Source organism: Lagopus leucura, unplaced genomic scaffold (genome assembly GCF_019238085.1).
Source record: "Lagopus leucura isolate 7727_CA_CO unplaced genomic scaffold, USGS_WTPT01 Super-Scaffold_1, whole genome shotgun sequence".
NCBI classification, from domain to species: Eukaryota; Metazoa; Chordata; class Aves; order Galliformes; family Phasianidae; genus Lagopus; species Lagopus leucura.
In genome coordinates, this window is record NW_024962250.1 from 17,586,404 (window position 1) to 17,613,236 (window position 26,833).

A 26,833-nucleotide genomic window follows, 5' to 3' on the forward strand; every position below is an offset into this window, starting at 1 on the left:
CTTCAGGCTTACTGCATCATATTCTTCTTCATCTGCCTTCAGATCTTAATGCTGTAAAAAAAAAAAAACAAAAAAAAAAAAACAAAAAAAAAAAACCCACAATCAGAGAGTAGGAGGCCAGTTCCCATTTCAGTGGTTGACTTGAACACAGCTCTGATTTCTAGGCACTTCAAGTTCATATTCGAGAAGAATAGGAGAATTTCCTACTCCTTACAGAAATCATTGGAGAAAACTGTTCTTGGACTTCACCCCAATTTCTCTCCAAACTCTGGCAAAAGAAAAAGTGACTGCTTAAAAATACCTTAGAGGGAATTTGAATTACTGCAGTGCATTGGTTTTTTGTAGTGTTAAATTGCAAGTCTTCAAGATTGGTTAAGCTTCATAGGACAAGTCAGAGTAGCAGTGTTCTTCATTCAGAAAGTGTCAAGTTGCATTAAGCACTGTGGAATCTCCTGCTATAGTGTAAGAAGCTGCTACGGTGCAAGTAATTATTTCAGTAGTGGAGAGAATGTTTCTGTAGGACTGAGCATCTCCTGTTCTTTAGTTTATCAAATATTCGTGAGTATAGGTACTTTTTAATTACAGTATTGTAAGTTTTATCATACTATGAATAATCTGTTTTCATGTAACATGAAGCTGCATTTTAATCCCCACTGTCTATGTCTTTGACAGACTACTTAAGTAAATTTTCAGGGAATTAATTTTTAATGTTTGTTTCATGTATTAACAGATATATGAAAACTTCTGTACATATTCATTCTGAGTTTACAACAAATTTTCTGAGCCTTGTTCTGTTCAGCTGTTTGCCTGCACTAAATCATGTATATATACCCAACACAGTTGTCAGGAGGTGGGGAGGTAGGCAGGAATAGACCTTAGGCTGTCTGCAATGTAGCTTTTAACTTTTCTGATACTGGTGTTCAGAGCTTGGCTGACTGCTGCCAAGTCTGCACCTGCAGTGCTGCTTGATTGAAACTCTGCATGTATTCCTCTTAGTAAGAACAAATAAATAATATCTTCTGTTATTTACCAAACACCAGGATTACTTCAAAACCACAAGCAGCAATCCTTCTTCTATGCTAATATTCTGCCACTTTTACCTAATGCACACAGGATTCTCGGGCTTAATTCCTCAACAGAATGCCATATTTTTTTCTATACTCTGAGGTTTGTATTGCTATTTGGAACCCTTGCTCAAAATGCATATCTGGTGCTTTGATTATGAATTGTCACATAAACAGTGATTGATTCAAGTAATTTACATGGAAGCATTCATGGTGTTTCTGAGCAAGGGAAAAAACACAGAAGCACATGGCACTTAATTATGTTGCTTAACAATAAATGTCAAGTTAAAGCTTTTTTTAAAAAAGATGAATGATGTACTTAAGGAAAGCAAAATTATATTTCTATGGTTTGAAATGTTTTGCACACTGTATATATTAGAACGTTGAAGGTTTTAGCACTCTTAGACATCGGTGGAGGTGCTGACAGGTTACAGATGCTACAAGGCAGGCTTTTGTAACTGCTGTCTGCTTAATGCTTGCAAAAGAAACTCCTTTAGTGTAAAGTGCTGTTAAGCTGAGCTCACTTACTTGTATGCAAGGACATTTGCATGCAGGCACACTTAGAACCATAGAACATGAGGACTGGTGATCCTGGGTTGATAAATTCTTGCATATAAACAGGATTTGCATTCGAATTTGTGTTTTACATCACAGCTTGATTATACATACCATTTTAATAATGTTGAAATAATGTCAGTAAGAGACTTCAGAATGCCACTCCTATGATTATATGTTGCAATTTTAAGTCAATTAAATGTCTCTTTCTTTTTTTTTCTGTTTTATCAATATTTAGTAAAAGACTTGTATTTTTTTTTCCTCATTTAATAGTGTGTGCATTTCTATAATGAATAGTTACACCTTCCAAATTATATTCAGTAACGTGTTTAATAAAAGCCTGTCGTATTGCATTACTCCTGTGGGAGTGTTGGAGAAGAAACCAAACTCCAATGTTCATCACTTTCCTGTTCTGCAGTAAGTGGAAGTCTGCAGAGTGGTGAGGTGCAGAATTCTCCAGCCTGCGTCTGAATAGATCCATGCTGGTTACAGGATATTTTTCACTCCCAGGCAAAAACACTAGCTTAGATCTTTTTAACAATTTAAATAAATATATATATTTTTAATAAAGAGCAGTTTTCCAGTCCAGTTTGGTATCTAACTTCCAGCAGTTGTACTGATGCAATTCTAAATTGTTTAGAGGATGATTCTGGTACGTATTCAACACGTGCATTTCTAGATATATTTCTTGTTTTGGTTTTGATCTAGCATGACAGGAGCCTGTCTTGCTGCTACTGTGTAAAGCAGCAAAATGTCCTTTACACTGCTGCTATATTGGTGTACTTTCTCCTTTTTTTTTTTCTTGTCAGATTTATAGGAATTATCTTCATCAAATTGTGTTCTGCTATAATTTTTTCAATCCATTAATTTGAAGAAAATAAAGAAATAAGGTGATTTCAGTGCCATAAACTACTAAAGCGTTATAATGTAATTGCCCTGTGTGTTAAGAGTATTTTTTCTGTTGCCTAGCAATGAGATTTACCATGAGGTTCACCATGTGCTTAAAATTCCATTGTTAACATCTGTTCACAGAGGTTTATAACTTGAACAAAAATCATTACTTATAATACAATCCAGGAAATTCTTGTTACGGGGTCACTTACTAAGTAAGGTTGAGGCAGATAACTGATACATTCAAATTTCTGTACTCTTTCTCCCATTGTACAAAGAGAATTTTGAAAACAGCTTATTCACTCATCCCTGGTAAAGGTGGTAAAGGTTGTCTTTTTTGTTTTGTTGGTTTTTTTTTTTTTTTTTTTTTTTTTTTTTAACTATTTTGCAGTATTCTTTGAGGTGATGCTTGAAGCTGAGCTTATGTAGTAAAGAACTAGAAACTGCTCAGTATTTAAGTTTTTCTACAACCATAGCTGGTTTTGGCAGACTAGGTAAGAGAGTCAGAATAATAGTTGCATGTGTTCCAGGACTGCATCTTGCTGCAAGGCAGAAGGCAAAAAATGAGTTTATTTGAAGTTTCCACGGAAGGATTTAAGGAAGGAGAACATGATGAGTGTTTGGTAAATTTGGGCTTAACAAAGGATGCCAGGATCATGCATTATAAAGGCACAAGGGAAAAAAGTCATTTTGATGTAATCCTTTGTATGAACTAAACACTCACTACTTTATTGTTCAAAATAGCTGTGATTATTGTGAAAGCTCTATTCTTGTATACTTAAATATGCACCTTTTTATGGCAGATGTGTTTAGCTGAAGATCTTAAAGGACTTTGACTTTTCTCTTGCTGTAAGCTACTGCTGTTTTATAGCATCTGTATCAATAACCTTTCAATTTGTCACCTCTGTAATAGTTAATTTTTGATTAAGAAACATAGAAATTTAAATGTCATGCCTTCATGTGAGCACAGGTAATTTTATCTGGAAAAGGAGACATCTTCAAGCACTGCTACGTAATTAATATTGCTAATTAAAAAACAAGATAAAAATAAGTAAAAATGATACATATTTAAAATCTGGCTTCTGTATCTCATGCTTATGTTTAGGGTGTACACTTCTGCACATAAGTGAGATTTTTCCTTGGAATTATAATCTTGATATGAGTGTTAATTACTTAAGAAATCTGCTCAGCACAGGTCATTTTCACTGACAAAATATTTATAGTATTATAATATAGATCAACACCAAATGTAAAAAAGAATATGCGGTGTTTGCTGTGGTTAAAAAAAGTAGCATTTTCTGTTTAGCTAGAAATGATCTTCGGCACTATTTAATGTTCCTGCAGCATTTGTAAAGGAAACGAGGAAAGGGAGGAGGGCCTGATATCAATTCAGAGTCCTAGTTTAGATGCCAAAAGTAAGATTTGGTAACTCACCTTACCCGTCCGCTTTTTCCAGGAAGTGCTTTGAAATCTTCTGTCTTTATCAGTCAGCCATGAACCATTCTGTTTCTTGCTGGACTGCTACATTGTATTCGTGGGCTGGATTTAGCGTCATTTGTGCTCCTCCAGCATCTTCATCTGTACAAAGACTCAGTGAACATTCCCTTGAGAAAGTCTGACACTCCAGAACAATAACTGGCAACAGGCAAAAATGGCAATTGCTTTTGCAGTTCAGTTGACGCTAAGGAAATGTGCAAAATAAAAAAGAAGATGAAATTCTATTTTTGTTTGGCATTTTCTTATTTAGTGGAGGTCATAGACTGCATCTGTAGTTTGAATCATATACAGCATCTAATCACATTGTCTGTGTGGACAAGAAGAGTGAGGGGAGACATTTATGCATCTTCATTGTTTTTAATGTGGCTATGATTTCTAAAGCTTCCGTACTGCAGAGACAAAAGACCTCATATCACTATTGCTGGCTAGGAAGAGTATTAACCTACACTGTGTCAGAGTCAGATCGTGGGTCTCTTGAGGCTTAGTTAGCTACTGGGAAATGTTTAGGCAAAGCATAGCTTGGCTTTACATAAAATGGAGTAGTACTATTTCCTTTCCTGGGTTAGGAGGGGCTTCATTGTTCAACAGCTCCCCTGCATTGGAGCTTACAGAGAATGAGCACTAAAGTACCCAGTATTTCAAGGAGAGTTATTTAGCTCACCAGGAAGTCTGTACTGGTCAAGAACATAAATAATCACAGCAATTCCGGAATTTGAGCCTAGGACCTTTCATCACTTTCATTTGATGCCCCATTAGTCTTGATTTATTCTGTGATGTCTTATGTACATTGTAGATCTGTGTATTATACCTGGTGAGTTCGATTGAACAAATCATTTTTTTAATAAACAGCTATTTTTCTAGTAAATAGCAGCACATTCAGTACCATGCACCAGTTCTCCATGCATGAATAACTTCGCAGAAACAACCAAAAAAGGATTGCTGAGGAGATTGTACATAATTTCAAAGAACTGATAAGTAGTAAGCAAAATTAGTCAAAAATTGATGGAAATAGTTCCTAAGCAGTATTTGTTTCACAACAAATGACACTGTCTCCGTATCATTCTTTGTGGTGTCCTTGGGTTTACCTGTTCTACATAGCATGTTTTATTTCAGTCCTTGTGTCCTTCAGAGTGCCTTAAATAAAAACCCTTCAAAACTCCAACATATATTTTATTGTTTTCTTCTAGGTTGACTGGGGTCAACTGGACTATTTGGTAATTGATATGCCACCTGGGACTGGAGATGTACAGCTGTCAATCTCGCAGAATATTCCAATTGCAGGTATGTGCATCATAAGACTGTTTCTGAGATTTGAAATTAAGTCTGGTAGCGTCAGAGAAGTCATTTTTAATAATGATGGTAAAAAGTCTGTTAATTGTTTTTATAACACACTAAGTAACTATTGTGTCAGTAGTTTAGTGATGGGAAAAAGTACTGCCAGGGATTTTTAGCATGTCTATATTGAGATTGTGTTGCATTCTTTTGAGCTAAGTTTCAAAAGATTGAGAAGTCAACTATTTCAGTATTCTGGAAAGAAAGGCAGGTGTGCAGAAGACTGTTAAGGCTAATACAGAAAAGTAGTTCCTTTGTCTCTAGCTGCTACATATTAATGTTAATACAATAATATTGTTTTTCTTCATGATTGCTTTTTAATTAGAAGCTGGCAATGCTGTTAATGCACAGCATGTATTCAGTTAAACTGTGCAGCACTGTAATGCACTGATGCATTAATTTTCCTCTTGTGTTATGAATTTGAATTTTTGTAGGTGGTATGAACTTTGACAAATCGGTCTTGAGATATATAGATTGCCTTCTAATCCCATTGGTGTAAGCAGGAGTTAGAAATACTGCTTGTGAAAGGATCTGCTTAGTATCTCATGAGATCTAATAGAGTGTAATGGTCTTACGAGTCTGACATACTTCAACAAAAGCAATTGCTAGTAACCTGTCTAATGAATATTAAGAACTTAGTGGGATGAAGGGAGTCATTTTAAAATCAGGCAAATAGTATGTTTATCTTGTAAGGTGCAGTCTTGTGTGGTAATGATAGTTACTCGTATATCTACAAGCTTGAATGTCTGAAAAAGTTGCATCTAGTGCTAAAGCTATGTGATATCTCACAAGCTTCCATGACGTCAAGTTTAGAAAAACCTAAATGTTTTGACATGTGAAACTCAAATGTTAATCCAGCTGCGATGCTGTTGCCCCCAAATTGTTAATTATCTCAGGGGGTTTACTCTGCTCTCTGTGGTTGTGTTGAGTGGTGAAAGGTTACAAATCAACAGAATTGTGACAAAGGATTTAATGATTTTTTCATTTAAGAAATGTGAGTCTTCTATTGTTTTTGCTTATTTGTGACCTCAAATGTATGACAAGAAGAAAATCATGAGTCAAGCCCATTTTCTCAAAGAATCACAGATATCGTGAGTTGGAAGGGACCCACAAACATCATTAAGACCAACTCTTGGTATTGGAACTTACTGCACATTGTGCACATAGGTCAGTACAAAATTAATGTCTCCTGTTTATCTCCATGGAAACTACAACAGCTACAGAGATCGTCACAATGACATTACTTGATAGAGCAAATTCTCAGCTACCAAAGACTATTCTTCAACAGTCACCACCTTTAGAAATGCATTTTTGCCAGCTGTGAATAAGAGCCTGCATGCCACGCTCATACAGGTCTGTACTAGAGGAGGTTACCAGCTGTTGCCAGTGCATAAATGCACCACCAACTGCCTCACTGTGCTCACATTCACTGCTTGGTCTCCATTAACATTCAGGAAGCACTGATGAGAATGTCAGTGGCTGCAATTTTTACCTCATGAAGTAATTCAGTTCCACACCTTTTCTTCACTTCCATGTTAGATGCCATTTTGTCAGAGTGCCCCTCTACTGCCATCTCTCGTACAGCAACAAAATGTAATGGAATGCTGGTGGTAATGTTCAGCTTCTACTGCCATCCAATCAAAATTTGCCTGTGACGTTGTCAGCCAGCATAATAAAGTAGGCATTACTTTCAGAGTACTGGTAGCAGATCAGGAGGGCTTTTTACTATAAAGGTTTTTAGCAGTGATGTGTAGTATAACAGTGGCACGAAGTTTTTGGTGAGGTAGAATTTCACATTAAATCTTGTATGTAAAGGCAGTAAAACTATGAAATCCAAGAGGTGTACATTATGAGTTGTTTTAATATATGGTGTTATATTATTGATTGCTTTTCACTCACAAAGAGGTCAATAGATCCTTGATCTTCTTGAGATTTTATGCCATTTTTCCCCAGAATTCTGTACTGCCTTTAGAAATGTCTCTGGTTGTGGTGCTACTGCACTGTCCTCTCTTACGGAAGAGTGGTGTTAGAACGCGCTTTAGTCCTGCATTTCCTAGATTTCTAAGTTGCGTTGAAGTATGTTTATGGAAGATCAAAGTCGTTTCTAATTGATATACTGCATCAGTAAATGGGAACCTTAATTTAGATGAATTTTTCTTTTCCTAATGGGGCTTCTCAGAAAGTAACAGATGTTTAAAAAAGATTTTTTTGCTGATAGCAATGTTCTTATTTTTGTGTGAGTGTAACAAATTGAAGAACTAAGAGTAAATATTTATTCATTTTTTTTATTCAATATCTCAGTAAGTTTTCAGTTAAATATGGTTGTCATAAGCATGTGGTTTTCATACCTTTTCAATTTTGAGCTAAGTCGAAATAGACAAGATGTTGAATTAAGATAAAGGAAACTACTTAAAACCAAGAACAAGCAGTACAGATTCTCTTTACATGCCATAAGGGTGAATAATTCCTTTCCCATGCCTCTTCAAACTATGAACTATAGGGTGTTTTTTAAATTTTTAGGACTGATTTGTTTGTTTGTTTTTTACAACCTCCTAGCTGAAGATTGCATGTTAAGTTCTAAAATCACATCCCTACCTCAGTTGCTCAGTTCATCTTGTTACTTCTTCAATCTGAACTTCATAAAATTAGAAATGATGCCATCAGTTTACATTTGCATTTCAGTTTGGTTGGTGTAGTACAGCGTGTTAGCTGAGGTCAACTCTTTTACACTCAACTAGTGTACAAATAAGTCTATTGTGTTTTTGAATAAGACAGGCATCGCAGACAGTGATTAAGATTTATAAATCCATGTGTTCTAACATGGATTACAATTTAGCAATTTATATAGAATTTCCCCTGCTGTCTGTTGTGGGTATTTTTCATTCTTTTTGGAAGTGCTTCTTTTTTTGTATTACAAATTTCACTGTACTTTTTTTCTTTTTTACTCTGGTTAATTGGTTGCTGCAGATTCAAGGCTCCATAGCCTTGTTTAGCATACCTTTATTTCCTTCAGCATTTTTGCTTTCAAGGGTTCAGAAGATAGTGTCACAAATCTCAATGCTGATGTCTTTAGAGCAGCTTACAGGATTCTGCTTTTTTTTTTTTTTTTTTAATGAGCTCCATCTTCATTTGCAATTCATGTTTCCAAACAATGTGCTCTCTTTGTTTTGTTTATTTTTTAGTTTTACAGAAAGTAGTTGTTGTGCTGTTCTGTTTCCGCTTCAGTTTTCTTGTTCTTTGTTATTCCTTTGAGAACACTTGGACAGTCATGGTATTAGCAGGATAATTTTTCTTTCCTCAGAGACCGTGTATATATCCTAGTTAAGTACATTCAGAAGTGCATTATCTAGTTTGCATGAAAGTTGTACTTTGATTTGCATGCATGCATATGTGAGATACAGTATTTGCATTATGTTTTCATTACTTGTCTGTGGCTTCCTAGGAACAGTGTAGGAAAAAAAAATATTTTCTCTAAATAAATTTACAGAACCTGCATGAATTTTTTTGCCAGTTACTTGACCAAGTTTTTCTGTGGGTGTGACAAAGAGCAATGGCAGAGGGGAGGGTTGTTCAGGTGTGACATGTAAATCTGTAGCATTGCAACACTGGTCAATAAGAGATGAGCCTATGGGATGTGTGATAGGGTACTGTGTCTTAATGTTAGAATAACTTTTCATCCTGCGTCACAACTCCTGATATTTTCTTTGCAGAAAGGTTAGAGGCATACATAGTACAACAAAATATATATTTTAATTCTGATCATCGTTAAAGAGAATATCAGCCTCATGCAATTTCAGTTGAAATGGCAGCTTTGTGTGTGTGCAGTTATTCTTTAAAATATGACAACCAAGCTAACTATTGTGATTCTTTTATTATTATTGTTAGTCACCTTACAAGCAGTTATCTTATTTAGCATACTGTTCATTAATCGCCTGTAGCTTTTCTCATGCTTGTTTTCTCATGCTTGCATTCAATAAACTAGCAGATGAGAAATGATTACTTAGAAACATGGAAGATGTTTTTGTTTCACTCTGGCTTCTTTCTTCATATGCCAGTCTGTTTTCCACATAGAAATCCTAGATCAGCTTGGACAGAAAGGTTTTGTTTGTGTCCTGTTGCTGCTTAATGCATGGGTAGGAGAAAGTACCTGTTGTAAAAGGGTTCCTGTGCCCTGTTAACACAAGCACTTCTTCCTCCTTCAGAAGCTGAATATGGAAGCTGTTAACTGTGTTAGTCTGCCTGTTGACCATTCTTTATTAATGTTAAAGTGAAGTTAGTGTTAGTCAAATGTGGCAGCTTGACAGCTTTAGAGATGACACTGTCTCAGTTGACATCTGGCTCTGGGTTAATATTGGAATTGTCATTTCATTTGCTAAACTTTGTCATATGACTTTTTTTTTTTTCTATGGACCTCAAGATGCCATGGCAGTGAAAGCCATTAGAAATATACAGCTGGTCAGTAGGAAGGGGGCTGAGGCAAACCAAGAATTTCACATCTTGCTGAACAGTCTTTTACTTGATGCATTGGTGAATTTATACAGGAGACCTAATGGTAAAAGACATTGTTTTATTTCAGTGTATTAATTTTGCAATCTTTCAAAAGTAACATTTTTTCTCCACACAAAGCATATGTTACTATAACAAGCTTATTATTAAAAGCTTTAAAAAGGCTGCTGTTGAAAGTTAGAGAAGATTATTAGTTGAGATAAGCAAAGTGAAAAGCAATGTGAATACTATTTTGTTTTGTTTCAAGTTCCATAAAAAAGAAGCATTGTCATTGCTAGCCGTACAGGGAATGGCATCCATCACCTTTTACATTTTAAACCTATACAGCACACAGATCCCACCATTTTTTTTTTTGTTGTTGTTGCTTTATCCTGCAAATTGTGTAGTTTTCCTAATGACTGCAGTTTTTCACCATTACACAGACCTTAATCAACTCCTGAATGTTGTCTTTGGATATTTACTGAATGTTTACCAAAGGAATTTTATGTCAAAAAGGAATTAGTAGAAAATTGTGATAAATAGGATTTTTGACTGACTTAAAAACAAACAAAAGCATATTTTTACTAATTAAACTTTAAAAGTTATAGCAATATTTTTTTGTTGTTGTTCAAAAGTGTAAATTGAGGAAGGAATGGTAGAGGTATATTACCAACTTGAATGCCAATTGTTTTCAGTAATTCTGAAAGCATATTATTAACTGTTATGTGCCAAACTGCTGAACCAAAATATTCATATTTATTGCAGTACCACGCAGACCAGAGGTGCAGCCTTGTAGACAACTTGTAGACTGTTACAGCAGTGCGTGCCTCTGTGGTGGTTTCACAGTGACAGCCAACTGAACTCACTGCATCACCCCCCCAACCCCCATTACTCCCCCCTAAAGGAACAGAGGGAGAAAATACCATGGAAAAAGGTTCAAGGGTGGAGAGTATGCAGAGGTTGCTCACCAATTATTGTCATGGGCAAAACATACTCAACAGTGGGAGGGAGATAGAATTATTGCCTATTGCTAACAGACCAGAACAGTGAAAAACAAAAAGCATGCTAAAATCACTTTCCTCTGTAATCCATCCTCTCCTACCTCCTTCTCCTAGTGGTACACAGTAAAAGAGGAGTAGGTAGGTTGTGTAGTAGGTAGTAGTGGTAGGGGGCTGTGATTAGTCCATAATGCTTCATCTCTGCTGTTTCTTCATGGTCTTTCTGCCCCTGCTTCAGCTTAATGTGCCTTCTATGGGATCATGCCCCTGAACTGATCCTGCTTAGGTTTCCCACAGGCTGCAGTTTTTCAAGTACTGCTCCAGCATGGCTCTGTACTGTGGGGCCCATCCTTCAGGAGTGGACTGCTGCAGCACAGGTCCATGTGGGCAGCAGCTCCCTCAGCCCTCCGCTGCAGACTCCTTTGTATGGGCTGCAGCTCCAGCCTGACACTGCTCCTGCAGGTGCTCTCCATGGGCTATACTTCCTCCACACCATCTACTGCGATACTGTGGGCTCCTCTATGGCTGCACATGGAAATCTGCGTGGTGCCCAGGTGGATAACCTGTTCCTCCATGGGCCTCTCCTGTGCAGGAAGGAACTTCTGCTCTCTGTCTGGAGCACCTCCTGCCCTCCTTCTGAGCTGACCTTGGTGGCTGCAGGGTGGTTTTTGTCACGTTTTCTCACCCACAGTAGTTTCTCCCTTTCTCAAATCTGCTGTGCCAGAGGCACACGCAGTGTTGCTCATTGCTCAGCTCTGTCAGTGGCAAGTCCCCCTGGGAGCAGCTGGAGCTGGCTCTGGTCTGACATGGGGCACTGCTGGACTCTGCTCACAGAGGCGCCCCTGCAAATCATTTGACATCAAAACATTGCCATGTAAACCCCATGCAGACAGGACTGGATCTGCCTTACTATGTAATAATGTACAAGAACAGGAAGTTCCAGTTAATAAACAGAGCGTCTGTTCAGAAAGAAGCATTAAAAAGGGGACGGGGGGAGGTGGGGGAGGAAAGATTTTTCAAATAATTTTAAAAAGAAAACAATGTTAATGATCTTAAAAAAAAAAAAAAAAAAAAAAAAAAAAAGTTATTGGTGGTATTAGCAGAAAAAAGAGTTGTGGGGGAAAAGGAGCCATCTTATATTAATAAAAAATGCAATCTGAGCAGGTATGACACCATTTTCCTCTCTTTCCTGAAGAGAGATGATCAAAAAAAACCCCAACCAGTGCAGCCATGCAAGTTGTGTGTAGCAGATACTTTGATGGGAGGTGTATCTGTATTCTGTCACTGCTCTTTGTGCAAGTGTCTATTTGCCCCTTGTTGAAAATCTTTCTTTGATGCAAATCATAGTTGCAAGGCATCTGATCTTCTTTCCTTTTAATCTAACAATGATGCACAATGTTTTTGTCAATTTTTGAGCTTTCTTTCCTCTTTTATGTAGGAAGTGCATTGTTCATTTCTATGGTAAATTTTTGAAGATTCTTTGTGGAAGTCATCTTGATATTTGATAATGGTAAATTTTACTTCATCTGTTTTTGAATGGCAAATATTTTTAGTATCGCATTTTTATACTTTTTTTCAGGTGACCTTGGAGATTTAGTCTTTCTTTCATGCTATATTCGGGTATTTTAAATAACTGCAGGAAAGCAAAAAGGCATAAATTTTGGATGGATTAAAAGAGAACAGCAAGAAAACCTTCAATCACAACATTGGCTCTTTAAGGATTGATGATTGTATTCATATAACTGTAGGTTGTACAATAAAGTAGTTTGTTACTGTTGTCAAAAAACTGTAGTTGACAGATGTAAGCTGGAAGTGGGACGCAGCCAGGATCCAGCCTTCAGGACAGTCCTGAGCTGACTTATGAGTCTCAAGGATCCCTTAAAGGAAAGTCATGCTAATGGTTTTTTCATGTTACTAGTTGCAATGAGAATGTTGCATGCAGAAGCTGAAGGAATTCCTTTATGCAGTTCACCCAAGGAGATGGGCATGTTTTCAGTGTTAGTACAACTTTAAGCATTACCAGCTGAAATCTTAGCAAAAACTAGTCTTTGTTCTTGCAATAGCTTGTTCTGCATCTTCAAGTGTAAACTGTGTGCTATAATTGTAGGCATATTTTATCAATGAAATAACAAGAAGTTCAACAGAAAGCAAGAGAGCCTGTGAGGATCTGCAATAGAGATGATTCAGGTTCATTAGGCTATTTATAACTTGTAAGTCTTGCCTGGATGCTTAAAATTGATGCAGTGGAAGATGTACCAAAAGCTACAAAAAATAAATGAGTGTTGCAGTCAGATCAGGCTGTGGCAGCTATGTGGATGTGCGTCTGCAAGAGTGTTTGGTGCCTGTGTATCAACAGGCGTGATTGTTAGAGAGATGAGTATAACTTTCTGTATTTTTTTCTCTCAGAACTCTGTCAGTCTTCCTGGACTCTTACTTCTCACTCCACAGGTTTTCTAGTTGATGTTATTTACTAAGCTAGTAAAAAATTAGGGTGATATCATCTAGACATTAATCTAATGTTGGTGGGGGGAGTCATAGCCTGGTTATGAGTTCTGCATTTGTAAATACTGGAGGGGGGCAGGGGAACAGCACAAGGAATCTATTTGAGAGTGGTTCTTCTCATCCTGAGGTAGATCTTGTAAACTTAGCTGTTTTTTAGACTTGCCTGGCTTTTTTTCCACTTCCTTGAAAGAAAGCCCATGGGGTTTGCTTAGGTTCAAATAGACTATATCAAAGAGTTGATGAGATACCACTTTGTGCCTTGTAATCCAAGGTGTCTAATGCAAACCTTAATGACATGCTGAATAGAGGTAATGTTTTCTATATCCATAACTTTAAAGCTTTGTCAGCATTCCTAATTTCCTAAGCACCAGTCCACCAGTGAGGTGAGTACCAGTGTTGTATGAGCACACATTTCTTTTACTGGGAGTAAGCACCTGGGGTTTAAGGAAAAAGGCAAACATCAGTCTTCTAGACCCACTGTTCATTCCGTCTCCCTATTATGCATGCTAAGTATTCAAAATAGAGTTAGCACAGTTTTTATTAATGCAAAGTGCATCAGCTTTTTGCCAGCTGAAATATGATGAAGTTACAAAAATAAATGAAATGCATGAATAAGTAGATATGTCAGTTAAACGTAAATGTGTTTAAGGTAGATATCCTCAGTATGCTTAAGGCATAGAAATTATTCTCCATGCAGCTGCTAACACAGAATTTGTGGTATGTTTTAATGTGAAATGTGATAACATTATAGTTTCTGCAACCTCTCTGTTCAATTTGTCAGCCTTCATTTGCCTCCTTCAGTCAAGCTTGTGTAAACATTGCACGTATTGCTTCAAGAGACCTAGTGTGTGTGTGAATTCAGTCATATTTCATTACTTTGTTGATCAAAATAACTCTTGACTGTTTGATATTCCTATTAAACATGTAGAACAGAAACAGCAAGGGAAGTTGTGTTCTTTCTTGCTCATCATTTGAATTGCTTTCCAAATTAAACATGCAAATTTATTCAGTGAAGGGGAGCACCAAGGAAAATCTCTCTGCTATATTCTGCTGCTGGTGGAGGAAATAATGCTGCTAAGTACTTTAAATTCTTGAACTTCAGGTTGAGTTTGTTCGGCTAGCAGTTGTACCAAGGAGAGAAAGTATGATATTAAAGTGTGTTGGTGTAAGTCAGTACAAGCTGGTTGTGCTGTTTTAGTCTGTATGTGAAACACAGATTTCTGACCATGAAGTTTCTGGATCTTCTCCCTAATCAGTAATTACACTTTGAGTTTTGGGTGGGTTATCCATGGAGCTAGATATCAATATTAGGAGTGGAGTGGAGGCCTTTGAAGTCCCTTCCAGTCCTTTTTTTTTTTTTTTTTTTTTAACTGAGTTTCAGTTGATTGCAAAGAAGTAATCACTCACCAAACAGGTATTTCATAAATAGTTCAAAAGGCTCATCAAATTCTACAAGTCAGTAAATCTCTGGTGGCTGCAATATAAACTTTTTAAACTTGTATCATGTTTACAGTTTATTTTAAGAATTTAATCATTACTAAATTATATATGAATGGAGTCTAGGGTAGAAGCTACTGAAGAACTGAAGTGTGCTTCCACTTTCCTAAATTAGCATGTTCAAAACTGAGTCAGGATTACCTCTAATAAGAAGAAGTAAATGAAATCAGTAACTTAATGTGGAAGTTATTTTTGTTAGAATTATTTTGCTAGAATTTAGGTTAGAATTGGTGAGTAGCACTTCCTTGAGACCACCTTTAATTTTCATTTTATTTCAAGAAATTTAATCAAGAAATTTAAATTGGGAGATGTCCTTTATCTTCCATGTTATTGTGAAGCAAATCACTTAGTGATGGTTCTGTTAAGTAGTTGGAGCCTCAGGAAAGTGCATTGGAGCCAGAGGACAAATCCTAATGAAAGTACAATAATTCAAAGTAACCTTCTTTAAACTGCTTATGGAAGTGTCACATTGTTGAGCAACCTTACCAGTCTGATTAGTGAATGCTGTTCTCTGCTTGCTTAAGCCACTGGCAGATAGTCTTAGTGAGGCTTTGTACTGCTGCTGTTACAGTTACCTCAGTGCTCAGAGGAAGCACTATGATGTTGCCTCTTTTTCAAAGATGTTCTGTCCTCAGTGTCAATGGGAGAATTATTTCAGATTTCTTTATTCTCATAAAGTGGAGTAACAACTTATAAAAAAAAAAAAGTGTTTTTTATATATATCCATAATCCTTTTCAGAGTGAAAAGGAAAATAGAAGAGACCTATATAGTGTCAGCACAAGCAGATTCTTCATTGTGTAGACTTTCATTCTATGGAAAAAAAAGTGCAGGCTGTCTACAAGCCTAGTTTTAACTCATGTATCTCAGAAGTCTGCTCTTTTTTTAAAGGGAATTGGTATTCATGACAGCCTAAAGTCTGTGAAATGCCAATGGATCATTTCATCTTATTAGTTTCTCCATTTATGTGAGGTTCTCTAGCAAGAGAATTTGTCAATAAAAAACACCTTTCACGTAGACTGCCTGTGGTTATAGTGGATGTTTTCATTGTTCATAACCTCTGTACTTCATGCCATTCATTTGAGTTGTTAAAAAATATTGGACCAAAAAATGGGGAATTAAGTTTTGCTGACTGCCTGTTAACTGCTACATGGAGGTCCAGGGAATGCTGAACATTTTTGTCTACAAAAAAGTAGACAAAAGCTTGTTGTGTGGGATAGCTAACATGCATGTATAGACATTCAACAGAAAATTCTGGTTTCCTGGTTTTGTCTGAGAAGACAGCTATAAGAAGCTTTTTGTCCAAGTATTCAAAGATCTTCATTTTTACAATTATTTTTTAACAACAAAAAAATCATTTAAAAGATTCAGGGCTGTTAAGTCTGAGCTACTAGTTTGTACACTACATTTCAGTTAGGGTTTATTCATTTTGTGGAATTAACTCTGTATTTCAGTGTTGGCAATAAAATGTAAAATACCCTTCATTGAAAAGACCAGTTTAAGTGTGGATGTAGCTGAAAGGATTCCATGTTATTCTTTGCCATATCACTGGAAACAGGTCAGCTTAGGAAAAACAGCAAATTATTTGCATTCCAGAGTTTTAGAGAACAATAGGAAATTGTTTGCTTAATGTGTTACATACGCTGTTCAGTTTTTAGGACTTAAGTCTAATATTATGTAAGGCAGAGAGAGGCAGCTTTTCAGGAGTGAAACACCAGATTGTATTTTCCTTTTTAACTAGAGGTTAAGCATACTGGTCGAAAACATTCACATGTGCTGTTAGGCAATGTTTGGAAATGTCTGACTGTCGTGCAGGAGAGATGCCGTCAGTCAGCACATGGATTGCATGGAGCCATCTGAGGGTTCCCTATCCCAGTGCTTTGCGAACTGGGAGGGCTCTTAAGATGCTAGGGCTCCTGCTGTGAAGTCCCGTGCATCTATGGTGCTTTGCCTCAGAAAAGCTACTCACGTCCATTCTGTCATCTGTTTGTGGTCACGTGGCAGCTAGATCAGTTTTCTCATTTACATAGTAAAGTAGTTTCCACATAGAAAAATATAGGGTGAAAAAGTCTGAAGTTATTTTTTATTACTCTGCATCATATCTCATGCAGTTTTGGTCACTGCATTGTAAAGAAACAGGATAATTTTCTTTCTTAAACGGGGGAAGAGGGGGGAGAAAGCACCAAAAAACTGTTAAACTGTCAAGATACTTAACAGTTATGAATCATAATTTAAACTAATGATATTTCATATTTCTTTTCTCAGGAGCTGTAATCGTCTCTACTCCACAAGACGTGGCTTTGTTGGATGCACGCAAAGGAACTGAAATGTTTAGAAAAGTCCATGTACCTGTAAGCATCTACATTAAAAATACCAGTAGATTCAAAAAAATAATAATTCCAAAAATCTGAAAATTTTCTATATTTGTGGTAGATGAACAATCCACTTGGATCACTTGAATGTCAAAAATTCTTGTTTAAAAAAAAGTTAGAATCTGCCTCCTATCTGTCTCAGAAGCCTTCTTTAGTAGAAGGAAAAAAAAAATTTCAGCATCAATTAATAATAGTATTCAATTTATTTTCAATCAATTTTTTTAATCACCTGGAATGGATCAGAATGCTAACCAGCTAAATAAAGTAATTTATAAAGTAATCTCTTCTTTCAAATGTACTGCCTTTCTGTATCCTCGTTATGTGTTCTCAAGAATAGCTCTAACCTAACATTCTGTTAGATGAGAGGAAAATCATGTATCTCTACAATTTAAAAAGGAAGTTTAAGTTTTGGGGAGTTGTGTGTACCTAATTGTCACTGCCATTTGAAAGGCTCTGTGACTGTCACTGAAAGAAGTCCGTCGTTTTCACCTTGTTTTCATTATGCTTAGAGCTTATGTGGTAGCTTGCTTGTTTGGGGAATGCAAAGTTCAATATTATCCCCTATATTCATATGGACTGAAATGGAGCAAATAATAGAATTAATGTTTTACATTTAAACTGAATGATAGAATCATAGAACTAGACCAGGTTGCTCAGGGGCCCCATCCAACCTGGTCTTGAACACCTCCAGGGACGGAGCATCCACAATCTCTCTGAACAGCCTGTTCCAGCATCTCACCACTCTCAAACTGAAGAACCAAATAAGGGAATTTGAAATAGATGGACAAAAGTAAACAAAAATATATTCATTTAAAATAAACTAACTAGGTTACTTCTTAAATGTTTTCTTCTTTTAAGTAAGATTACATTGATTTAAGGTCTTGACAGTGTTACAAGTTGCTAAGTAACAGAACGTTCTACTCTAGTGCGTGTTCATGAAGACTCATTTTTCATTTGAAATGTGCATGTGATGAGAAAATACAAACTATTCATTATTACTATTCATTATTTGAAACAGTAAAGGAAAAAGCTATTTACGATACTTAAAAAATTGTTGTCTGGCTCATCTCTGTGAAGGTTACTTTTACTTTTTGTTAAGACAGGGAAACACTTCAGTAGCTTCAGTAGCATTTTTAGCTCTTTTGAAAGCCAGCATTTTTTTGTTTTAGTTTGCAAAATAGCATAACAAAAGACATAAATTGACACATTCCTTATTATTAACTGCTCAAGTGTCTTTGCACCAAAATGAAAGTGTGGTAGCATTTGCTGTTTACTACTAGAAGAAAAAATATACGACAGAAGAGCAGCATATGAAATGTTCTATTTTGATTATATGTTTGGATTTACTAAAATTGTGCAGAATGACTTTTCATGTTAAGATCACATTTAATTTAGTAATTTGCTGAATTTTCCTTCTAATGAGAAATTCTCCAAATTTCTTCTTAAGTCAGTTTCATTCAATGTTTTTTGCAGAGAATGGCTTCCAACAAAGCCAAGTATTCTGTGGTAGGCTTGGCTTAACCTGATGCATGGTAGACAAGATTTAAGTATGTTTGTGGACTAAATAGAATGACTAGTTCTATTTTAATCAAGTGATAAGCCACAACAACACTGTTATGCCTGATGGTGGATTGCAATGCACTGAAATCAATGCACTAGAGTTCTTACATTTTGTTCCTTTTTTCTTTTCTCAATTTATACATACATCAACATAAGTGTTTCATTTACATCAGTGTTAAAGAAGGTCCTGCCTATGTATTGCATTTAGTTTTAAGTCAAAATTGAATCTGAGTCACAATTGTTAATGTTGTTTGTCCTTTACTGATTTGAAATTTAAGAGTTTCTCAGGATTTTTTCCTTGTCTGGAGAAGGTAGTGTATATTTGGATTTGAGCACCATATGTTGTGTAATCAAAAGGTTAATTGAGCAAAAAGAACTTATAAGCATTTAGAAACCGTATGTGCACAGATAATTCATAATGAGAATTTGCCACTTCCATACTTTCTTGTTATTTCTTGATGTCTTTTCACTATTCAAAATAAAACAGTTTGACCAAAGAAGTTCAGCATTAGAACTATGACTTTTTGTAGGCTATTGTAGGTATTGTAGGCTGGCTTCTGTGCTGCAGAGCATCTAGTGTTTGTTTCACTGAGCCAACTTTTCAGAGAAGTATGCAGGCAGAAGAGCTCACTGAGGAGCAGAACAGGATTCATGCATGCTTGTAGAATAGTTCGTCCAGACAAACCTGGAGGCTTTTCCAAAAATAGTATTTAAACAGGGAAATAAGAGTCATTATTGACTTTATTAGCAAAACCTATTACATTTTCTATAGATTTAAGGGCTCTGAAAGTAATAGTGAAATCTCTTGTTTATCCAAGTGTCTGCAGTGATATGTGCTAAAAATACACTTCAGTGATCAAGGTTTGCATATTTGCACAGATTCTGAATTAAATTTAGTATTTGTAATTGGTAACTAATATTACAAAAGTCTAGTTGTGTACAAGAAGAACAATTTATACCTTAGTAAATATGTACTATTTGGTGTTTGACAGATGGGAATGAGGCTGAGATAATAAAAGCAATATTGTAGTGCTGAAATGTCACATACTTTTAGTAAGGTTTGTTTAAATTAAAACCAAAAAGGACAGTGAATAGGACTTCTAAAGCCAATCTAGCTTTGGGAATTCAGCTGTAGCTCAGTATTTGTGTTAACTGGTGCAGACAGACATCTTTAGGTACTAGATGATCAAAGAATTAACAAAACAGCTGTAATATTTCTGAGCTGTTCATGAAACATTAGTAGGCTGAATGACTTTGATTATGAATTTGCTGTATCATAAACATTGTATAAACATATTGAGGAGAATAAAAAGTTAAAGACCCAAGTTATCTGGAGTGGGATGAATTCCTTTTGAGTATAAATATCGAGATCTCTTTTTTCATGTGCTACAGATGATGGCATGCGTATGTTTGCATCTATCTATCTATCCACACGTATATTGTCTGTTTCTTTGAAAGTTGCTTACTTTAAACTCTGAAAATTTTACATGAGTGAAGATTTAAAAAGTAATATGGAACATGTAACAGTGGTACGGGAAACAAAAAGAGATTATCATCCTTTGATTAGTTGTAACCTTGATGCAAGGAAACTTTCTTTAAGAAATTGTAAATAACAGGCCTTTACCTGCTCACAGTGCTACCTCCGTATTCTTTTAGTTAAAACTTTAAGACCAAAGGTTGTACGTTACTGTTAATTAGTAAGGTAATTGCTGTTGCTTGCACTGAACCAGCATCCTTTTGGTTCATTATTTCATTAACACAGTGGATATATTATTTCTCTAACTTTGTTAGTTTCTTCAAAACATGTAACCAGAATGCTTAGGCGAATTTTAAGAAGCACAGAATGTCACTAGATATGTAACAGCTTTTCTGAACTTAAAAATATATATTCATCTGTAGCATAAGTATCTTGAACTGAAATTTTCTAATGTGGAATCACCAAAGCGAGTCTTCTGTTGATTAGCAAATAGGGATGAGTTCTCTTTCTCAGTGTTTGTGTGCTGTTGTCATCACTTCTGAGAAATTCTGCTCTTCCTCAATGAACAGGCTTGTTTACTAGGTGAATAAAATGAGATCTATTTTATCATGAGCATTGCTGTACATTGTGAAAGAAGATATTTATGTGCCTGATTTGGCAAATTTGCAGGAGATGTTTTACAGGGATGTAGATGAACATCTGACATCAACAGAAAAGTAGTTTTTGTCACTTCCTTTCACATAATTATTCTTGTTATTTGATCTTTAAAATTTTTTCCTCCTTTACAGAAAAATAGCAAATCTGATCCTTTTTGAAAACATTTTCTTTCAGGAAAAGTTGTAAAATATCTGAAAAGCACATTTGATTGTTGTTTCTTTAAATTTTTTTAAATTATTATTTTGTATCCCAAAACCTCAAATTACAAAGCTAAAAAATGCTATTCAAAGGTCAGAAATGTAACACATCTTGTCTGAGAAGGAGATCTGTTGAAAAGTTAGACTAGTGCAAGAGGTACTTTTGTGTCGTGTAAGTTAATCCTTTAGATGTATAATTATGGAAAAAAATAAATAATGTAGAAATAATTTAGAAATGGAAGTGAAAGTAACTGATGATGATTTGTTGATGCTGTGTTGATAATCTCTTCTTTGCTGTCAGAGATAAATAAGAACTGAAGCTTGAATCCCAGTTGTTAACATTCTCCTTTTTTCATTTGACAGGTTTTAGGTCTAGTTCAGAATATGAGTGTTTTCCAGTGTCCCAAATGTAAACATGAGACACATATTTTTGGAGCAGATGGTGTAAGAGATCTAGCAAAAACTGTTGGATTGGATGTTCTAGGTAAGAATACAGAAATAGCTTATTAATGGCATGAATATGGAAGGCTTTAATTGAAGTATAGATTCTAAAGTATTGTATATTCAGACATTGTTTGAATACGATAGAATTATAGTTTAAGATATTGAATGTCACTTTTGTTGCGTGCTCAGACTTATGCTCAGGATTATTCTTGTTAACTCTTGAACTGCATCTTAAATCTCTTAAATTATATACTATGCAGAATGTGGATTGTTGTTTTTTTTTTTTTTTTTTTTTTTTTGATGTGCTATATTACCTGAAATTCAATATATTACATATCACATACCAATAATTACAGACAGTCAAGACTTCTGTGTGGTCCTGTAGAACATAAACCTAAGGACTATCTTAGTGCCTATAAAAGTTTTATTTCATTTAAATGAAATACGTTGTTATATTTGTGAAATAAATATGCCAGTTTGATATGCAGTTCATTAGAGCAGTTATTTTTATGTCCAAGTGAAGATATCTTGACTCTTGCATGGAAGCAAGCAGAGTGTAATGATTATATGTAAGTGTTGAAATTAAAAGAATATGCTGACTTGCAAAATGTTGTTGTGAAGAGAAAATTATATTTCTTTAAAACAGAAATTGTCCATGATTAAATAATCTGGCATAAATTTAAAATATACTTTGATCTATAAAAAACACATTGCTGCTTTAGAAAGGCATATTTCAACCTGTATTATCAGTGAAGAAAAAAAAATTGTAGAATATAACACAGCATAATTAAGTTGGTAAATGGGATAATTGCATGTGTTAATGATATGTTTTCATGTATTACTATAATTATCTCAATGATTTTCCATAGCTAATTTATTAAAAGAACCAGGAAGCTCACTTAGAAAGATCAACACAAAAACTTCAAGGTCTGACACAAATTAAAAATAGCACGGCAGCACATAATTAAAGACACACATTTGGGCTATCTTTTAGTGTTCTGAGTGTATAATGAGTTGTGATCAGAGTCCAGGGGGAGACTTCTGCAGCCCTGGGTGATGTGGATGGATGCAAATGTTCTGTAAGGAGTTGAATCAAATCTGCGGTTAGATACACAGGCACAAAAGATCTGTCCTACCATTGGTCCTGTAAATGTTTTCTGGTATTTCCTAAGAGGGCAGAACTGATTATAATATTAGTAATAGTATTTAATAATTAAAGGTCTGATACGTTAGGAATTTTGTTAGGGGATAAATGCGGTGTATGAAGAAAGGCAGAGTGAAGTTTACCTGAGTCAATCCTTCTGACGGCAATTTTAAGATTAAGAAAAGTGCCCCAAGGGCTAAATTTAGAATCAGAGTACTTGATCTGTTTAGTAGGTTTGTATTTCAAGGGTGACCACTGCACAATAATACCATATGGTATTACAAACATTTTTGCTTACAGCTTATATGTTAATCTTTCCCAAATGGTAGTTTTATCCTCTTGCTATTGAATTGCACCCAAAAGCTTTGAGAGATTTTATCTGTATTTATCTGTAAAAATTTATTTTGTTTATATCTTGCTATTCTGTTTGTTCAGCTACAGACCTAGTTCTCATCTAAATCCTGATGGACCTTAGTTTCTCTGATAATATCCAGTAAGTTCTGCAAGCTAACAGTGTGCAGAACACAAAAGTATTTTTCAACTACTTTCTCAGAACGTGCAGCCTTTAATATTGTTGAAAGCCTCTCTAATTCTTGTTTATGACAGAAGACAATTAAGTCACCAGTACACTTTCTGAGTTTCATTTGTTATTTCATGTAGGTTTTCTCTCATCTTTTAATTCTTTCATGTAGGAAAGAATGCTGAAGTCCATAAGATTTTGCATTGCTGATTATTTCTTTCTCTGTCTCTGAAATTCCCCTATTTTGATATTTTTTTTTCCTATTACAGTTGAGTGGCCAGAATTATGACCAGAAAGATATGCCATTGATTTACATACTGCTAAGATAAATGACTGCTGTGCTCTGTGTGCTGACTTCTGCACTTCCAAACTTATTAAACTGTCTGCTAATAGAGCCAGCAGAGACTCTGAGATTTATTTATTTATTTCCTATAATATAATAAAAATTTTTGAGCGCTTGGGCTTTCTTTGCATTATTAAATGATTAACATCAGGAAAATGTAGATCTGATACATTGATAAGTTCCCATCATCTTCTAAATGATGAGCAGTGCAAAAGCTTCATCTTCCTCAAATTCTTATTATCCAAACAGATGCACAGATTTTTTTTTTTATGGTTTTTGTGCTTCTGTTTAATAAAGTTTTGACTTCTTTTTTTTTAATTGGATTTGCCTGTTGCTTTGTCTTCTCTGACTTGCGCTTTTGTGCATGAAAGACCTTGTGCTTCTGTTGGGCCATCAGATCTTTGTAAGTGTTGGGAAGATAAGAGAAAAGCTGCCTCTCGGTAGCAGGATAGTTCTTTTTTGTAATTTTGAGGTTGTTATTAAATTGACAGAGAACGTTGTTTGGAAAAGCAAGTGAAGATTAGTCTTTACACAAAGTAATTGTAAGAGCTAAGTTCTGGGATATTTATGAAGTTACTCTTATTCTGTTAATAAGAACATTAAGAGTAAAAGAAAACTTTAAAGGACTCCATTTGTTTATTTACTTATTATACCTAAGAATAGTCATTCAAGATTGGAAAAAAAAAATAAGCCATAGTTAAATTTAAAGGATGGTAATAATAATAAAAAAAACCCAAAACACCTGAATTTCTTTAAGCATTCTGCTCCGTAATCATGGAGCCACTGCTTTTGTCTGCTATTGATTTCATTTCCTATGTGTTTTTCATTTTTTTTTTTTTCTTAACAAGCTTTGTAATTTCTAAATTTTGTCAGTTTTTATAGCACCCATTTAAATGTTTCATTCTCTAACTATATTGGACTTCATTAATCTGCACTGGCTTGGTTGAGGCTAATTAAATGTTGCTAAAATGTATGAATTAAAATTGCAGCTTCTGAGACAAGTCAAAATTGAATGAAGCATGGTGTGTTCTGTCTAAATCAATCTGTGATGTAAAGTACAGCTATATCTTTCATTACAAAAGTTGGTTTTCAATTCACCTCTTAATTATTTCTGTAGTAATGAACTGAACGTGGTAGCTTCAAGTTTTCTTTAGTGCTGAAAAGCTGTATTTCAGAAAGTGTGTTTCAGAGTGGTATAGGGTGACTAATTGAGTCTTCTTCAGAACGTTGCTTTCCTCTCTGATAGCTCCCTACTTGTTATAAAAGAATATAAAAAAGATTTCTGTTGGAAAGAAGGAACTCAATACTTACCTATTTTTTAATTGGATACAGAACCTAATAAGGACAATAACAAATGTTATTATTTGGAAATTAAGTGTTCAAAGAAGTCTTTGAATGGCTATTAAGATCTTTAAAAAGCACTGAAAATAATATAGTCAGGGGATAGGAACTTGCATGAGTAGTTGCCTAATGTTGCAAACTTCATGTACTTGAAATAGTTTGTATCTCAGCTTGTATCTTTCTGTGTAATCAAGAGAAAAAAGCAAGCAACCTGTCCTTATTTATTACCTAGGATAGTCTGTCATATTCAGAAGTTGAAAATGCCAGATTATATTTGGCATTAAACACTGGAGATATATAGAAATTGTTCTGCAGCCAATTTTCATTTGAAATGCTGATTGGTTTTTCTAATATATATATATATATATATATATTTTATAATAAGTGATACAAAGAACTTCAAGAAAACTGGAGTTTGTTTTCAAGTCACTTCAGGGCTATTTTGATGAAACATTGAAGATATATTAGGTCTTTGCTTACACGTGTTTGGTGTCTTTAATACAGGAGACATTCCACTGCAAGTTAATATTCGGGAGACCTGTGATTCCGGGCAGCCTGTTGTGATCTCACAGCCTCAAAGTGATGCCGTAAGTCTGGTGCACTGTGATTTAAAAACAAACAAACAGCAAAACAAAACAAAAAAAAACACAAAAAACCCGCACTCCTCATCTCACTCTCACCCTTCAAAAAAAAAGTGGATGGAGATTGCTTCTTTTTATTACTGTTTGAAAACAAATATGTGCCTGAATGTAACTGAGGAAAATGAAGTTGCTGTAAAAGAAAGTTTAAGTAATTTTGGCCCTTATGTTTCCCAGTTTTTTGAAATGCTGATGATGGGTTTTGCTTGTGTGCATGTGTTTTTGCTTGATTCAGAATAGCAATATTTGATTCAGGATCTGGTATGCTAAGGAGGAAGGTCAATGTTAAGCCACATGAGACCATGCAGTTAATGGAGGTCCTCTAAAACTGTCAGTTGAGCCTTTGGTAGTGGGGCCTGGAAACTGTCAAAGGATCCCATCAAAAAATGTTTGAAGCAAAATCTGTGTATTGTCAGTACCTGGGTTGTTTTCAGCACGAAGTGGAGGAATTTGCACACAAGAGGAAATGGATTTTTCTGTGCATTTACCATAACATTTTATTGCCAAAGGAAAATGTGAGTTGTCGAGATGGTGGCAGTCAAATATGTAAGTCTCAGAGGAAAAGCAGTTGTGCATATAAAATTTCATTAACACTTGGAGACCAGGTTTTTTTTCCTGTCTCCTCTGCTGGAGTTTGTTTGCCATGCTCTGTAGGGCAGGATGTTATCTGCCATGTTGTGTAGGCACAGTGTACTGAATAATGCAGCCTTACTATTGTAGGCTGCATAGATGATACCTTAAAAAAAAAAAAAAAAAAAAGTGATGATAATAGATGCTAGAATTAGTTACAGATAAGGTAGAAAGTACCAATAATGTATTCTTTCTAATACAATAATTGCTAGGTACAGACTGAAATAACTTTTCCTGCCCGTTCTTTTTAAATAATGATGGGGAATAATCCAGTATTGTTAATGTGCTGATGAATAGTGACTTACATTGCAGCACGTTTTTTTTTTTCAAACTGGATAGAGCAACAGCACTACAGCATCCCTATTTCTAATTGAATGCATAATTTTGCTAGTCTTCAACAAGACCTTTGCTGACTGTGGAATAATGTAGTGATCTTCATTCTAGATCTTTGTGGAAAGGAATTATTTCAACCAATATTGTAGTTTCTATCTGGGAATTCTGATCAGAAGTGCTAAGGTTTTCAATATATGTATAGTTTAGGTCAAAGTTCATGCAAAACAGTTAAGCATACCAATATGGAACGCTAACAATTCCTGAAATCTGTATTAACCAAGCGTCTGTAGCCTGCGGGAGTCTGAGCTTATATACATATGTGCAGGACAGCATTCTGAAAATTAAGAAAGACAAGAGA

General features: G+C 35.3%; 1 protein-coding gene across 1 annotated transcript in view; it reads left to right on the top strand.

The window, feature by feature from the left end:
- Window positions 1-26,833, top strand: part of NUBPL (nucleotide binding protein like) — an 80,843-nt gene that overhangs the window by 42,783 nt on the left and 11,227 nt on the right. The window contains exons 7-10 of the mRNA XM_042873748.1: window positions 5,195-5,288; window positions 17,085-17,170; window positions 21,446-21,566; window positions 25,379-25,461. Coding sequence (XP_042729682.1) covers window positions 5,195-5,288; window positions 17,085-17,170; window positions 21,446-21,566; window positions 25,379-25,461 — 384 coding nt within the window. The remainder of the gene's footprint in view (window positions 1-5,194; window positions 5,289-17,084; window positions 17,171-21,445; window positions 21,567-25,378; window positions 25,462-26,833) is intronic.